Source organism: Rutilus rutilus, assembly GCF_951802725.1.
Source record: "Rutilus rutilus genome assembly, chromosome: 15".
Lineage (NCBI taxonomy): Eukaryota > Metazoa > Chordata > Actinopteri > Cypriniformes > Leuciscidae > Rutilus > Rutilus rutilus.
The window spans coordinates 26,155,456-26,173,237 of NC_140220.1; the positions used below are offsets into that span (position 1 = coordinate 26,155,456).

Below are 17,782 nucleotides of genomic sequence, written 5' to 3' on the forward strand. Positions count from 1 at the left end.
CCTCTGTCTGTGCCTAATAAAATACCGACACAAACAGTTTAAATAAAATCTCCACCAACAACATAAATTAACATCCAATTAATGAAAAAAAAAATAGAAAACCAAGAATAAAAACACGACACCATTCAATACAAATCTTTTTACTGACATACTGTTCCATTCACTGTTCCCAATCTGCAGTGCAGCTATAAAGGTTTAGGAAACTCCTGGAGGCAGGGCTATCTGCTGTTCATTTTTGAATTGGACAGAGGGTAACAGTTTGAGTTAGAGGCCTGATCTAGCAGTTGCTTCATTAATGCAAAGTGTCAAAAATAGCAGTAAAGAAAGTCTAGACATTATGCAACTGTTGGCTCTGTGGTACCAGTACAATGTATTACTTAGCAAGCTGAAACGGTCAATGCAGATGATTGAGATAAGATGCTCTCTTTAGTAAATGGGCTATTAAAACTTGATTCATTAAGTACTCAATAACAGCAGGGGGAAAAAAACAAAACAAATGCCTTTACTGCAGAAATAAAGGTGAAAAGTGAAGAGAGAAAAACATGGTCATCAGTTTTCATAGCAGCACTCATGATGTGTCCATGATGTTTACGTTCCATAAGATCACCAGTTTTGACCCAAGATTTTCATAATGGAAACAGCATGACGCTGAGGGCTAATTCTAGACCTAAATCCCACAGATTTTACTGCTCCTTCGTGAAAATGCAATTATTTTAAATGAATGAATACCATGAGGGAAAAGCCCTTAGCATTAGCCCGCAGCACGCATTTCACCATCTTGCAAGTCACTCACAGGGCATGTCAGGCTAGCAACTGTGGCAGAAATAACCATGCTATTAATCCGTAGCTTATTACCGTTTCTTTTTTCTCCACGGATGAGTCAGGGGACATGAACCATATGGTCATTAGATAAAAGGGTATAGCTAAAAGGAAAGCTGATTGAATAAATTAAACAGACCAGCATCCAAATCGGCAATGTTTTCTATAGAACACAGTATAAAATTGGTTTGCACTCCTCATACTTGTTGACAAACATGCGCTTGGTCATTTGAGTGTATTATATGATCATCTTTAATCCCCTCCGTGGGATTTTAGCAGCTGCCCTGGATGCTTTTCTCCATCTCTCTCTCTTTTCTTTCACGCTCGCTGACTCTCTGCATTTGCAGGCAGAGGCTGGAAGCTCCTGGTGGGAGTGTAGGTGAGCCGTGGAAGCCGTGGTTTTCCAGGAGTCGCTCAGACGCTGTCTATCTCAGGAACTGGCATGGGGTCGGTGCTCCCAGGCTGTTGAGAGGCACACAGAGGTTCACAGGGCTGGCTGAGAGATTCTGCCGACAGGCTCCTGCTAGACAGAATACTGCTGAGACTCGGCTTCCGGCCGCCCCGTGGCTGGGCCTCAATCTCCACACGGACCTCAATATTGGTCCCTTCCCTGCGGTAAACAACAAAAAACTGTTTTAGGAAACAGGAGTCAATGATGTGATGCTTATTTTTTTTTTATTCTATCTAATAATTTATACAAAAATATATTACTTTTAATATCTTGCATAAAATGGTTTAAATACACCTCTTCTATGAGTAAATTAAAAATAATTTTGATATATTTTTGAGGGGGTATAATGTCAAAATGTAATACAACTGTCCTGATATCATAATGAAGATACAAATAATATGTACACTGTAAAAAATTTGTAACACTGCCCAATCAAAAATTTCAATTGACCGATAACATCTAAATTTTTCAATTGGCCCAAGTGAAATTCTGTAAATTCTAAAATTAAATGTACAGATTTTCACTTGGGCCAATTGAAAAATTTAGATGTTATCGGTCAATTGAAATTTTTGATTGGGGAGTGTTACAAATTTTTTACAGTGTACAATTATTTCTTAGGAAAAATAGACAAAAGTTTGGAGTCAGTAAGATTTTTTTGAAAGAAATGAATACTTCTATGATGATTACATTAAACTGATGTAAAGACCTTTATAATGTTACAAAAGATTTCTATTCATGTTACAAAACCTTCTGTTCATCAAAGAATCCTAAAAAAAAAAAAAAAAAAAAAAAAAAACGATCAAGGCCTCCGCATAAATATTAAGCAGCATTTTCAAAAAAAAAAATTTCTGATTTATGAAGGATCATGTGACACTGAAGACTGGAGTAATAATGCTGAAAATTCAGCTTTGCCATCAGAGGACTAAATTACATTTTAAAATATATTACATTAAAAAGATCTTCATTTGTGTTCCGGAGATGAACGAAAGTCTCACGGGTTTGGAACGACATGGCGGTTAGTAATTAATTCCGTTTTTGGGTGAACTAACCATTTAAATTGTAATAATATTACTGTTTATATTGTATTTTTAATCAAAATAAATGCTGTCTTGTTGAGCATAAGAGAGTTATTTCAAAATCTTTAACTTTTAAACAGGTGTATATGTTTTAACAATCTTGCTTACTTGATTAATATTTGAAAAATGATTGCCTGCAAAATCAAGCAATTTCATGACATTTGCTGACCTCAGAGCAAATGTTTGTGTGCTGGTGAAGGCACACTCCTCAGCTACATCCACATCGTCTGACTGAACAACCTGCTCAGTGCTGTCATTATGTCCATCATTAGGGAGTTCATCCTCCTTTGCTCCAGACTGGACCACACTGGTGCTGGGAAGCGGCATCACTTCCTCCACATTCACACTCACTTCCTGTACGCTTCCGTCAGTTAGAGCTGGTTTAGGCTGGCCAGTCCAATGATCACTGACTACATGAGAAAATAGAAGATCTTCAAGAGAAGTTTAAATGTCATCAGATCAGGCCAAACTGAGAGCTTAATATTGCAATACTAATCTTTCTGCACTACAGTTACAATGTTTGCATAATCAAATACAAACTCATGTAGAAAGATAAGCAATTTATAATAAAGCAGGATCATGTTCAAGCAAACAGTGTCATGGGTAATGTACAGTATAGTGCTGGGTAAGCAATTTTTTAACAGTAGCTTTCCAAGCTAAAAATCTTTCCAAGAAGCTAAAGCTCTTTCAAAATAGTAGTTAGCTATAGAAATTTACAAGTAGCTAATTACAATTAATAGATACTTTAGTTAGCCACATCAAAAGTTCCTAACAAAAAGTATCTAACTACAGTCTGAATCTCAAGGTGGTTAAACTACAGCAAAAATACTCTTAAAAGTAGTCAAAAGTATCTTCACTAGTAAAAAGTATCTAACTACATTGAACCCATCTAACAGGGAACGTTTTTGCTAACGTTCTGGTAAGGTTTTCTCAACATAAACAAAAGTTTTCAATTTACGTTAATGGAATGTTCGCTCAAAGTTATCTGGTCATAACATGTCCTCAAAACGTTAGCACAAAAACATTGTTCGTGGAACAATTTAGTTTGTCTAACATTTTCTAAATGTTACTACTAAATGTTTAGAGAACATTCAAAAGTAACGTTCCCATAATGTTTGCAGAATTATAAAATGGAAAAGTTTTTAAAACATTTAAAAAACTGGACCTGTTGAACGTTCAGAAAACATTCCGAAAATAGTAGTTAAACTACAGCAAAAATGCTCTTTAAAAAAACCTGTTAGCTACACTACAAGCTACAGTATTAGCAACAAAATAGCTAACTTCACTGAAGCTATGTAGAAGCAGATTTATCTTGCTATATTATCTACTATCTGTATTATATTATCCCCATTATTGTATCAGCCATATAGCCATTATCTGGCACAAAAAAAAAAACAAGAATCTCTGTACTAAATTGAACAGCTAAATTTACATCAATTTCAAGAGCAATTATATTAATTTAGAAAGCAGCTCAACTTTTAATTTGTTATCTGAACTTACAATTGGCCAGATCTTCCAGCTGTATGTTCCGTACTTCAGGAGGTTCAGTTTGTGGCCTGCACCAGCCGTTACGGCACAACGACATGGGCACGACCCCGTAGACATACGTCAACATAAGAGGCACCCCTACACCTTGAAACACAGAAGATTTACTACATTAGAAATAATTAGGAAGTTGTTCCAAAAGAGTATTACATTGTAAAAAAATATATGATCAATAAGTTATGACAACATATGTTTTTACATTGCTTTAACTCATCAAAATAAATTAAGCAATTTTCAACTTTTTTTTTGTTGATTAAACTCATTTTTTAAAAATCTAAGTAATTTAAGTTGAATTGACTTAAACATTCAAGTTGATTGTACTTAACTTAAGGCAGCAACTTTTTCTTACAGTGTATTATTAATTACAGAAAAAAGTTGTATAAGTGTACAAGTCCCTACTGTATATTATGCAAACGAATACATCACAGACATATTTACCTCAAAAGTGAACTTATTTTCAGATGAATCTGAAGGAAAAGGGCAGTAATTCACATGGCAGCGTAAATACACAGAGGCATAATGCTAGCAGCAAAGACAAGGACAACACGCAATAAAGAAGACAAAAGGCCATGATCCTCCTGGTTCTGGATGAGAACAGTGTGGCATTGTTGATGAGGACATTGTAGGGGACAAGGCCCCTCTGTGGCTCTCCTGAGGAGAGGTCAAAGCTACAGAACAGACAGGGCTATTCACAGGGGAGAATGAGAGGGAACACAGAGCTTTGGGTTTGCGAGGAGAGCACCGAGTAGTGAATGTGCTGCGCTCAGGTCTTCACGCTATGCCATGGAGATCGCTCTGACATTTTAGTCGCGGCCGGCTGCTGTAATCTTCCCCTCCCCGCTCCAACTCTCACAGGAGTGCCAAAGCAGAAGATAGATGAGTCATCAGAGACGACCGGGCAGTGTGTGTGTGTGTGAATGAAACAGCTGCATGCACATATGTAGGCTAAAATGTGTGCAATATGGATGTTTAAGGAATAGTTCACCCAACCCCAATTACTCTGAAGTCATTCCAAAGCCATTTGATATTCTTGCTTTTGTATAACACGAAATGAGAAATCTTTATTAATGTGCCAGCTGCTCTTTTCCATACAATTATGATTGAGACCGGAGCATTTAAGCTTCATCACAGATGCAAAAGCACCATAAAAATATCAATAAATCATCATAAAAGAGGTGAACAGATTTATGCACAAGTTGTTATTCACCTAAATCAACTAACTTACTGAAAATATCTGGTTCAAAAGAACTTTTCACGTCTGTTTTTGGTTTCAGATGGCTTTTGCATTTCAAAGAGTGGCCAGAATATTCCTCAAACCCCCTTTTGGGCTCCACAGAAGAAAGTTGTACAGGTTTGGAATGACATTAAGGTGAGTTAATTATTTTTAGTTGAACTATTCCTTTAAGCGTGTTTGTTTTCATTTCTACCTTTTTCATTCAAGGTCTCAGCAGAGAGGCAGACTTGTGTCTTAAATAGCTTCATTTGTCTGGACGCCAGAATAATCATTACAAAGAAATAACACTCAAGTCAGCACCTTTACATTGCCGTAACCCAACAATACGACCACTAAAGTGCTCCTTGACTTCTTAATACACCCATTTCTTATATTTACATTCAAAAACATAAAAAAGACAAACACTACTGTTTAAGGGTTTGGGGTCAGTACGATTTTTTAAATGTTTTTGAAAGTCAATTATGCTCACCAAGGCTGCATTTATTTGATCACGAATACAGTAAAAACAGTAATATTGTGAAACATCATTACAATTTAAAATGTAATTTATTCCTGTGATCAAAGCTGAATTTTCAGCATCATTACCCAGTCCTCAGTGTCACATGATCCTTCAGAAATCATTCTAATATGCTTATTTGGTGCTCAAGAAACATTTCTTTATTCTTTATTATTATCAATGTTGAAAACAGTTGTGCTGCTTAACATTGCTGTGGAAACTATGATTTATTCAGGATTCTTTGATGAATAGAAAGTTCAACAGTTAAGACATTTATAATGTCAAATTTATATTTCAAAAAAATGCTGTTCTGTCACTTTTGATCAGTTTAATGCATCCTTAATGAATAAAAGTATTATTTTCATAAAAAATAAAAAAGTACTGGCCCCACACTTTAGAACAGTAATGTATATAATATAAAACACAACATGTAAGATAAAATGACCTCTCGAATATATTAGTAGCCAAATTGGATGGATGAGTTTCTTACCGACAGTAATGGCCGCTATGACTGGAGACACAAAAACAGACATCATGACCCCACTGGCCACTGTCAGATAATGCTTACTTCCTGAGATACTGTTTTTCTTACAGCGACCATGGACCTGAAAGGCAAGCAAACAGATACAGATTTAAAGTCGGCATGAAACGGAAATCGTGATCATCCTTTCTTTTTTGTGACTGTATATCCAAGTGAAACGGCTTCTCAAACAAGAAAAAAAAAAAAAAAAAGTAGTGCAGGGCTTGATTTTGTGTATTGATGTTGTGGTTTGCTAATTAATGTTTTTGATTAAAGATTACAAGGGCACATGGACTTTAACAAAAAAAAAATAACAATGAGGTGCACGGATAAATCGTTTATAATATACACTGCAAGGTTTTTAAGAGACTTAAAATTAATCATCACATACAAAGGAAGTAATCAATTGAGTGTTTTCTGATTAATCTGATTACTCTAAAAATATCCTGCTGGTTTTTTTTCATGGGGTCCCAAAGAGCAAAATTGACTCCATAAATGAATGGCGCAGTGAAGCACTCTCTACTTTCTTTGCAAGCATTTTCTATATCACATTCACCTGCTTTGTGAAGGGGTCTGGTGGATTTACATACATTTACATATATGCATTCAGCAGCACTTTTTTCATGATGAGCATACAGCCAGGGGCATGACCTTGTCTTTTTATCATCCTAGAGCTATTAAACGGTCACTGGATGCATTTCTCAACAGAGAGGACAGATACAGTAGCAGCTCACTTGGAGTTAAATAATGCAGCACATTTTTCAGTCTTTACCTTGCGGCCCATATAAATCGGGATGCCCACAATGATGACCGGTATCGCAATGCCTGCTATGAGTGAGATCACCACCGGAGCCCCGAGCAGCATGCCGACCTGCCACAAAACCTTTCGGGTCTGTGACCACGGCTTCTTTCCCCAGAAAGTGCAGCCTGAGGGACTGTAAGGAAAATAATTTTTTTTTTTTTTTTTACTGTTTCATACTCTCACACACTGTGGCATATACATGACATGGGGTTAAATATAAGACAAGGAATATTAGCCAATAAAAGCCGCACACACACACACACACACACACAGTCTCATTGAATCAATATTTTATGATCTCATCCTCGATTAGCCTCATGCACTGCCTGGGTGAATTACAATCCTCTATGGTCAGTGTCACTTCCTGTTTTGTACTGTGGCTAAGTGTTACAAGGTTCTAGCTTAAAAGTGAATTTAAAGTAAATATTTGAAGACAACACTTTATTATAGATGCATGATGATCAACCACCCAACAGGCAAGTTTTCATCCAAGGATTTTTTTGTTGCTGTTGCAGAAAACGGGTAAGCACATCAAAATGTTTACCGATTTAGCTAAAAGAAATGTGAATTATTAATTAAATTTCCATACTATCGGTTTTCGTAACTTCTGTCAATATTTCAAATATCGCAAAAGCACTTTGGGGCCTATTTTAACGATCTAAGCTCATGGTCTAAAGCGCAAGGTTCAAGTGCACTTAGGGCGTGTCCGAATCCACTTTTGCAAGTTTAACGATGGGAAAAATGGTCGGCACATGGTCTTAAGGGGTTGTCCCTATTCTCTTAATGACTAATGGGTGTGTTTTGGGCTTAACGTGCAATAAACCAATCAGAGTCTCATCTCCCATTCCCTTTAAAAGCCAGTTGCGCTCGTGCCATGGCGGATTCTCTATTTACATGGCGGAATTTGCAAGCGGAAAAACTGAACGCTTCTCCAGAGAGGAAACAGATCTGCTCGTGCGCTAGGTTAAAGTGCACCATCTACGGGACAAGACGGATTCCACCATATCTTTATGTACATAATAATAATCTTTTACATTGTAATCCTTTTATTTTGAATATTTGGCATGTTTGTGTGCTGTTGCGCATCCCTGTGTGTTTAATAAGCAGAGTGTACACGCGTTGTGCACCCGCCTATAGGCTCATGTTACAAATGCACCCTTTAAATAACAAAAAAAATACTGCGTCATTGACTGCGCAGTCTATTTCAGTTGCCTCAAAATATCAACGCGCGAACAATGTGCCTGAACACACCTCGTTTTCAGACCAGCACGCCCATGGGCGCACAAATGGGCAATCCGCAAATGCATTTGCTATTTAAACAACGTGGCGCAGGACGTAAAAATGATAACTGCGTCAGGCTGAAACTAGCAATAAACACTTATGTCGCGACTCGCGCCCAGCGCCGCATTCCGCCGGGTGTATGATAGGGCCATATTTATGTCTACAAAACGGTTTTCTACCTTTTTCAAAAATTAACACAAATAAATGTGGTGTCACATGACAGAATTAAACATGCATCTGTATGTTGCTCCCATTAAAAGGATAGTTCACCCAAAACTGAAAATGATGTCATCAAGTTTCTTTCTTCTGTTGAACACAAAAGAAGATATTTGAAAGATTTTCGGTAACCAAACAGTCGATGGGTCATTGACTTCCATAGTATTTTTTTTCTCTCCATACTATGGAGGTCTATGGGGCCCTGGGTCTGTTTGGTTACTTTTAAAGTTACATTCTTTAAAATATCTTCTTTTGTGTTCAGCAGAATAAAAAAACTTATAAAGGTTTGGGAAAACTTGAGGGTAAGTAAAGAAATGAGTAAAAAAATTAAATAATAATTGGTGAACTATCCCTTTAAACCGCTAAATCTCGGTGATGTTCAAGGGTGTGTTAAATCTAAATCCACAATAACGAAATGTAAATTCTACACATTTTTCACTCTACCTGTCTTGTCTTAAATGGATAGTTTAGAATTATGATGAGAATTATGTATGCATTCTGTCATTTAATAAAAATCTTTCTCCGGCCAGCTGGAGCCCAGCAGAATGGGGTGTTCATTAAATTAAGAAACCTGCTTCTGGCAAATCATGGGGGTTGGGTTGCATGGACAGGGAAATATGAACCAAGATTTGTACTGATTAATTGACAAACGTTGGTGCTGGCCAACATCCAAGAACGGAAAAATCTATTCGAAATCAGCTTTGGTGCAGCGATAGCTTACTGAAACTGGAAGCAAAGCCTCTATCTGAAAGATCAGACCTCTAAAATGCCTCAGCTTCTGTGAGACTTTTTGATTAAGAGTAATTAAGCAAATCTGATAATCTGCAACATTCATGAAGTCGGCTACAAAAGCAACTCGGCACAAACTCAGTATTGCAGGGCCAGAAAAACATATTTGACATTCTTGTGCAGCAGAATTACCCCTGTTTAGCTTGGACCGAATGTGTCAGAGACTAGCTTAATAACAGATCACAAACTCTGGTGACTGCTTGTGATGAATGTGGGCTATGTGCTTGCAGGCAAATGTCCTATATTTGGTTGTGAAAGCTCTGCACAGTGGATTAATATTCTGTAAATGTTAATTACAAAGTGTACAGTAGCCAACAGGAACTTAATCAATTAATAAACACAGGTAGATTTAAAAACTGTACGAGTTTCTCTTACACACAACCACGGACCAAATTTTGCATACAAAACTGCAGGCACATTCATACAATCACCCATTCCACACTGAAGGATTGTTTCTTTTTCATTAACTTTAGTCAGATGTATTTGTAACTGTTTTTTTTTCTTCTTAAAGTGTGACCCAAAGCCCCTTAGGTCATCATCAGGTTACTGTCTCATTGGCTCCCCATGGGGTGTCATTGTATTGTTTGTGGCACATTTGTTACCAGGTATAAAGGTCTGTTACACAGACAGAACTTTGGGTTAAGATTCTTTGAAGGCAGACATGCTAATATCGCTGCTGAAGAACTGTGCTACACTACTACTTTCAATAAATTATTCTCCCCACAAGAACTCTGGTCAAACTTACTTATTTTATGTATTAGAGAAATCGGATACATTGGCGAGCCACCCAAACAATCGCTCGGCCAAATATAGAGAAATCTAACACTATGCTTATGGTTAATGTGACTTCCAAGGATAGCACGTTTTATTTTAAATCAGTCTGCTGGGAAATAAAGTATTTAGAATGTACAGGGTTGATACAATGAACATTTGAGAGGAAGAGCTTTCAGTGTTAGAAGCATCAAATCTCCAGAACAGTTTGAGTCTGCAAGTAAATGAGATATTTATGATCAAAACTGTATATTCTCCCCCTTTTTTTGTCTATGAAATAACCTGTACCTTTTTCTGTACATTTTTTGTCGACGGTTTCAGTGTCTTCTGCACCATTATGCAAATTATTTTATATATGACTGTTCACAGAGATTAGTGAACTATTATTTAAATTAAAAATAGATATTTAAATATTTTACTGTGGTATAATTTACATTAAAGTTCAAAGGTTTAGGATAGGTAAGACTTTTTTATGTTTTTGAAAGAAGTGTCTTTTGCTCACCAAGGCATTTATTTGACCACAAATACAGAGACATTGTGAAATATTATTACAACTTAAAGGTATAGTTCACCCAAAAATGAAAATTCTGTCATCATTTTCTCACCCTCAAGTTGATGGACCCCATTGACTTCCATAGTAGGAAAAAAAAATACTATGGAAGTCAATGGGGTCCATCAACTGTCTGGTTACAGACATTTTTCAAAATATCTTCTTTTGTGTTCAGCAGAAAAAAGAAATTCTTACAGGTTTGAAACAACTTGAGGGTGAGTAAATTATGACAGAATTTTCCTTTTTGGGTGAACTATCCCTTTAAAATAACTGTTTTCTATTTTAATATATCTTAATTCATTCATGTAATGGCAGGAGCCATTTGGAACCAAAGGTTGGTTGCTTTACATGTCAATCAGATCTAAATGGGCAGTTCTTGTACAAAATAAGCTACAATGTGGACGAGACCGTAGCTGTTAGCCATTAGTCAAAGATCTGGCTACGTGCGACAACTCTTACAGTAACCTGATGAGCGTGTGTTCTGTATGTGTGTACCTGAGGTAGTGCACATCAGTGATCTCCTGCATGCACAGCCAACAGAACTGGCAAGCACACACTGTACAGTTCATTCTATTGCAGCTGCCATCATTAGTCTTCATGATGTAGGCCCCACAACGTGGACAGGGCTTGATCTCCTCTGCATCTTAAAGAGCGAGGGCAGAAACAAACATCTTAGCCGGGACCCCAAATGGATATTAGGTTAGTCCCTCAATATTCGCACCATACCGCCAGGCTCCTCGTTGAACACGAAGAGTGTGGAAACATCATTGGCTCCTGACGTGTGGCGAGCGCGCTGACGTCTGGCTTGGTCGCAAGTCTGGTCTGGGTGCCAAAGCTGACGGCAGTGGTAGCAAAACTCGGTTTCACAGCCTTCCCGACCACAGCTTAGCTTGGGACACTCCGCACAGCCGTAAGCTATCACTGCATAGCTAATGAATGACAGAATGCAACATAAAACATATGGATTAAGTCAATTATATTTCAAACTAAAACAACAACATGCAGCTATAGTTAACGTGTGTTAATCAATATTTTAAACACACATCATTTGATATGTGAACATAAGCCACCATCTAGCAGACGGTGATGCTTCAGTCACAGTAGTAAAGAGAGAGGATGCTCTTGGTCCCATGTGGAGTGACTGCAGGTGATACCTAATACTGTCTTGTTGACAAGAAATGCCAAACAGCCATGGATTCCCATCACTACCCCGATCCGGTTACCATTACGAAACCTAAAGCTAGCCTCCAGAACTATACATAATGCACCACAGAGGAGAACGTGCTTCACGCTGCAGCGTGCGTGACATAGTGATCTGCCACTATACACTTGCTCATTGAAAATCCAGTTAAAACCCACTTCACATGGGTGAGGTCGGGTGATCAGCAGGACTACAAGCTGGTGTGACTGAGGATGACCTGGGAGACCATTTCAGTCAAGCTGGTTAGAATTGATAGACCACCTTGGCTAAGCTGGTGGAGAAGCCATGGTCTAACTAACTACCAGCAACAAGCCAAAAAAACAGTTTGTCCACATTTTAAAATGATTGAATTTTATTCAATATAAAACTTCTCACCAGCAATTAAGTTTCTCACAAGCAATTCCATTGAGTAATATTATGTGGTGCCTTTATGTCAGCAAGTTTGTTTTATGAAACACAATCTAACTTGTTGTGAATAGCAGCACACTGTAAAATAATTCAAGAGTGGATGCAGAAAATACAGTATCGGTAACAGTTATTGGATGATCAGGTTTTTATGAGATTTAATAACACTGCTAAATGTAATCTTCATCGAATCTCAAAATGAATATCCATTTTTCATACTGTACATTATAATGTGGTGATGCGTAAATTCACTTCACTAGTTTTTAGTGTCTTTATTAAAATATTATTTTTCAAATGTAAAAAATATACTGTATAAAATAATATAGAATTGAAAAAATGTACACTTATTGTTTATCAGCCATAATGTGAAAACCAAATCTGCCAGTATCGGCCAGAATATGAATATTATAATCTTAAGTTAAATTTCTGCTTTATATTTCAAATCAAAGATACAAAACCGCCAAGATAAATTCATTGCACTTTCCTTTTTTTTTACCACTTTTAATAACATCTAAAACCTTTTGTAGATATTATTGTGACAAGTTCAATAAAAGGAAAAAGTAATATTAAATCAAATTATGAAACAATATCCCTCTATAATGGCACTCTAGAAGAGGATGGGACAATGGCTGTGCTTCAGCAATCACATTTTTGTGCTAACCTGCAGTCTGGTGCTGGGCACCAGCGCGTGTCCGGGTCAGCAGCCAGAAAGCGGCGCAGCTGAAACTCTTCGAAGCGCTCCAGCAGAGCACCGTCATCCAAGATGGCACGGACGTCGGGCAGAGCCAGCACTTCAGGGCACTGCGGGCAGGCGATACCCACGCGGCTCTCTGAGATCTCGATGCGTAGGTATTGGCGCAAACAGTCGGTGCAGGCACGGTGCTGGCAGGAGGACAGGCGTGGGAAGTGGCCGCGTGGTTGACTCAGGAGGCAGAGCGGGCACTCCACCAGGTGCTCGAGCAGCTGATCCTGGCTGGAGGAGGACAAGGACAGTACACCCATTGAGCCACTGCTCCCACACTCCACACCTCCCTCGTCATCTTCCCCTTTCCCAGGATCTCCTCCATCCCTACCGCCCTCTAATCCAACATCACTGTGAGCCCGGTCCTGGGAGGAAACGGGAAAGACAAAATGACTGAGGGCAGTAATGAAAGTTAGGACTAATGAAAGTCTAATGAAGACGAGTTAGCTTAAAGAAAATGTTATTATATTAAATCAGAAAATGGCACGGTCTAACCATTCTGTTTCTTGACAACAGGACAAATGAGACACTCCTAATAAAACAAGGTTTGTGGGACGTCATGCATCACATTTTTCAGTGGGTGCTGGTGTCCTACTGGAAGTGGTCCAAAGGGCATCCCAAATGTCCAATGTGGGTACAGTTTTATTTTCATTGGATTAAAAAAAACATTGTATTTTATTGTATTTCACGTTTTTGAGTCATGTGTTTGACTTTGAATTAGCGAATTTTAGACTTTTTTTTTTTTGGAAGTTGCATTCAAAATCCACTTGGCTCTGCAATCTGAGGGAGCATGTTTGATTGGGCATGATGCTTCTGAAAGGAACTGAGATGTTAAAGTGTCTACCAGGTTAAGTGAACCATCACAGCAACTGCTTACAGAATACAGAGATTAAATAGTTACAGATGTACAGAGAATAAATGTTTAAATATCATCTTACCTGTACCACATGTTCATGCTCATTGGGTGTGAGGGTGATGGCCACTTCCTCCTTGTTCAAAGTCCCGGCGGGCTTCTCAATCCTGGGATCAGATTTGGGCTTTCGGCTGAAGAAGCTGAGAAAACTAAGGGACTGTGACTGCTGCTTGGGTCTCTTCATTGTACAGAGCTGGACAGTCCAGCCAAAAACAGCATGAGTGGATCAGGCCCCTTTTGTTTGTCTGTCTCTGTTTGTTGCTTATGGTCTGACACTGAACATTGGCAAATAGACCATTGTGAGGAAGTAGAAAAATCGTCCACAACAGCGTTTCCTGATCAAGGTCATCCTTGTTTTCTTCTTACATGAAATGTTTTATGTTCCTTTAGTTATCCAAACGGTTCACAAATGGTGGTTTCATAACTGAAAAAAATTAACAGTATCAGTAGATTGTGAAAGTAAGATTGTTGTAGAAAACAACTTTCAGCACACATCCATTACAAAGTTTGGGGTCGGTAAGGTGTTTTAATGTTTTTGTCTTTTAACTGTTTCCTGTTTTAATATATTTTAAAGTGCAGTTTACTCCTATGATGGCAAAGCTGAATTTTCAGCGACATTACTCCAGTCTTCAGTGTCACATGATCCTTCAGAAATCATTCTAATATGCTGAATTGCCGCTCAAGAAACATTTCTTATTATTTTTATTCTTATTATCATCAATGTTAAAAACAGTTTTGCATTTCCACAAAAATACATTGATACATTTCAGGATTATTTGATGGATAGAAAGTTCAAAAGAACAGCACTTGAAATAGATATCTTCTGACTTCTGTAATGGTTTGTGTCTTTAGTATCACTTTTGATCAATTTAATGTTTTCTTGCTGAATAAAAGTATTAATTTAATCCCAAACACATATATTGCACATACACTTACATACACATCTTTGTAAAAATATTTTTACCTTGAAAAAAAAATGCAAAGACAACTGCATAGTGCACACTTTCGACCTTGAGTGTCCAGAAAGGCGCCAAATAAATAAAATGTATTATTATTATTATTATTATTATTATTATTATTTCACTGAGAGGTAGTTATTTTGTGCTATGGAGTGACAAAGCTGGTGGAATGGAGAAGTCTGAGCTGTATTTTATCTTGATACATGATCATGTGAAATTAATCTACCAACTGAAACACAGACTGTTACATTCATATCAACAGACAGTCAACATGTAATGGAGAAGGAGATGCCAGACAGATGAAAAATAGTTAAGACGGACTTTTTTTCCCTGGAGGATTCAGATGCTCTGATGTGGGGTTTGTTTTTTCTTTTTTTTTCTTTTTTTACTGTCAATTGTTAATGTTACTCTCCTCCAAAAGAAACACTCATGTGGAGTCTGACTCCACATCAGATAACCTCATTATTAAGAACAACATATCTGGCTTTAAAAACTTAGAAATGTTGTCTTGGCAACTAACTAAAATAAAATAAGTCGAATTTAAAGATTACTAAAAAAAGAATTAAACTAAACAGAAATATTTTGAAGAAACTAATGACAAAAGCACGTACTCTAACAAAATGACTAAAACGTGAACTAAAATGAAAATAAAAACTATAAATACTATAATAGAATATAAATAATACAAAAATAACACTCCATTTGACATATCATTCATAGTTCTTTTGCTATATAACAGAACACAAACTGCTAAATTATTCAACATAAAACACTAAGATAAAATATATTCATGAGGATCAATCTAATTCAGATCTTTGCAGATAAACATTCTGATGTGGTAAATCTTATAAAAATAGCAGATAAAATTAAGAGATATGGCCAATAAAGCTACTTAGAAAAATAAATAAAAATAATTTTATGGTCATTAGAAATAAAATGATCATTCGAGTGTCTTATTCAGGTCTTAATAAAAACAACTACATTTCTTTCACTTACCCTTTTTAAAACAATCTCAAGTAAATCATGGTTTTGTTAAATAGAGAAAAACATGAAATCTCATGGGCAAAAAAAAAAAAAAAAAAAAAAAAATCAATATTTTGATCTGAAATAAGCAACATCAGCACCTCTGGCACTGGCAGCATTACGTAATTAACGTGAGGGTCTGTGTCTTGCCTTTGACTGCATGCTCCATCACTCACCAGAACAGAAACCAATAAGGAGAATAGACCTAATATCAAGGTCATTCAACACTCTGACAAGCAGGGTTTTAAAATGCACAGGATCGAGCTTGAAGCGTGAATAAAAAGGGTTATACAATTATAATGGAGGGAATACATTAGCCTACAATGATAGATTAAATTATTACAAAGTTGCATTTAGACATTCTGCTTGACTTCTAAGAGACAAGCAACGTGGCTGATCTAATTGCATATCATTGATTTCTGAAATAATTCCCACCAATGCTATATTACGTCTCGTGCATGCATGGAAAAGAAATACTTTTATCATGCATAATGCAGTGCCAGTGGACCTCAATGATGAGACAAAGCTCAAATGTGTTTTATAGCTTCTCTGGCCATAGAGCAAAATCCTGTGGCTGGGATCTTTGGATTGGCTTTGTTGTGTTTTCTTTCTCTCGGTTCCCTGGACTTTTCCTGGACATGCACTCAACTGCTTTCTTGTTTAACCACATTAAGCAAAGTTGTGCAACAACTTGGCAAACCTAAAATACCAAAAGCCGATGAAATGCTACCATAGCTCTGTTTACAATTATATCAGGATATTTTGAAGAAGGAGGGGATCCCATTAATACCCTGACTTATAACTCCCATCAGGAAAGCATCGTGGCAATGCCGTTTAGGACGTTATATGAGGACACACCTCCACATTATAGGGCCAGGAGCGCATCAGTGATCCGACATTTACACCAACTGTTACTTTAATGATACAGTAGCCTACGAATATTTATATTAGCCTACAATTTACGTACAGAATAACATGCACTTCAGAAGACCTCTCGATTGTGCAGAAATGGGTCTGTTTATCGTTGCTTTAAATTTCATTCACTGAAATTCATTGTCTACGAACAGAATTTGTATTATTAATTAATAAGAAGGTCTGGCCAGGGCATCACAGCACTGCAGGGAGTGGCAAGGTTATTACGTATGACTGTTCACCTCCCCACCCCCCCAACCCCCTGCCAAATAATACACTTTTATGCGTAAATGCAGCGTATTATACAGTAAAGCAGAAGACTAAATCACCTTGTGACCAAAAGATAGCGCACAATATTTGAATGAAACCAGCCTCTTACCTCCGCTCAGTGCGTTATCAGCTCAGCAGCACCATCGGCTGGGTGCTTGGCTCCTCCCACTGAGCGGCTGAGGACGGCTCCTCCCACTGCTGTAAAACGTCGCCTGTTTGGTGTCTTTGAGCGTTTTTCTGGACCCTGTGGTCCGAGATTCGCCGCATGACGTTGGCGAGGAGATCCCCGTAAACCTCGAGGTTCCCTCTTCTCTGCACACCGGCGGCGCCTGCTGCTCGAGAGCTTGTAACGGCCTGCGGGAAAGATGCTGCGACTGCAGTGATCGGAATCCGTGCGATGACGTATAATCACTTATTCATTCAATGACGAACCACATTTTAATGAAACAGTACCTGACAACAGCGATCTCTGCCTCTGGAAACAACAAATGGCTTACATTTTTTTTTTTTTTTTTTTTATAAAAAAGCTAAAAGGCTTTTGTCTATTCAGTAATTTAGCTAATATAATTGTGCAAATAAAGAGAATGGTTGTCTTTCTAAATTCAGTATTATGTAGGCTATAGATGTTCAGTAATTGAGCACCACTGCAACAGTAATTATTATTTTAATATAACGGTATTATATTATCCCATTTCATAACAATGCAATATGATACTAATAAGATATAACATTGTGTGTATTAAGGACTATACGTAGTTTGATATGTAGACTTTTGCTACGGTTTACGAATAATAAACAAATAAAATA

General features: G+C 37.5%; 1 protein-coding gene across 3 annotated transcripts; it reads right to left on the reverse strand.

The window, feature by feature from the left end:
* Positions 1-124: 124 nt before the first annotated feature.
* LOC311304974 (E3 ubiquitin-protein ligase RNF19B) lies at positions 125-17,400 on the reverse strand. 3 transcript variants are annotated; one of them, XM_084432382.1, is made up of 10 exons: positions 17,085-17,400; positions 13,837-14,235; positions 12,818-13,263; positions 11,277-11,479; positions 11,046-11,193; positions 6,914-7,076; positions 6,112-6,226; positions 3,847-3,978; positions 2,516-2,756; positions 125-1,429 (listed from the first exon to the last, which is right to left on the reverse strand). In XM_084432382.1, exons 2-10 carry the CDS (start codon positions 13,993-13,995, stop codon positions 1,234-1,236), a joined length of 1,803 nt encoding a protein of 600 aa, XP_084288508.1. In that variant the 5' UTR covers positions 13,996-14,235; positions 17,085-17,400; the 3' UTR covers positions 125-1,233. The 3 variants fall into 3 exon arrangements, with proteins under 3 accessions (XP_084288508.1, XP_084288506.1, XP_084288507.1); XM_084432380.1 differs by having other exon boundaries at positions 2,516-2,777; XM_084432381.1 differs by having other exon boundaries at positions 2,516-2,777; positions 17,035-17,095.
* Positions 17,401-17,782: the final 382 nt, after the last annotated feature.

Excerpts from the sequence above, each read along its gene's own strand:
- LOC311304974 (XM_084432380.1), bottom strand. The coding sequence starts at position 13,995 with ATGAAGAGACCCAAGCAGCAGTCACAGTCCCTTAGTTTTCTCAGCTTC. Across the intron at positions 7,077-11,045 it reads ACTGATGTGCACTACCTCAG|TCCCTCAGGCTGCACTTTCT; the intron begins GTACACACATAC and ends TTTTCCTTACAG. Across the intron at positions 6,227-6,913 it reads CGATTTATATGGGCCGCAAG|GTCCATGGTCGCTGTAAGAA; the intron begins GTAAAGACTGAA and ends CTTGCCTTTCAG.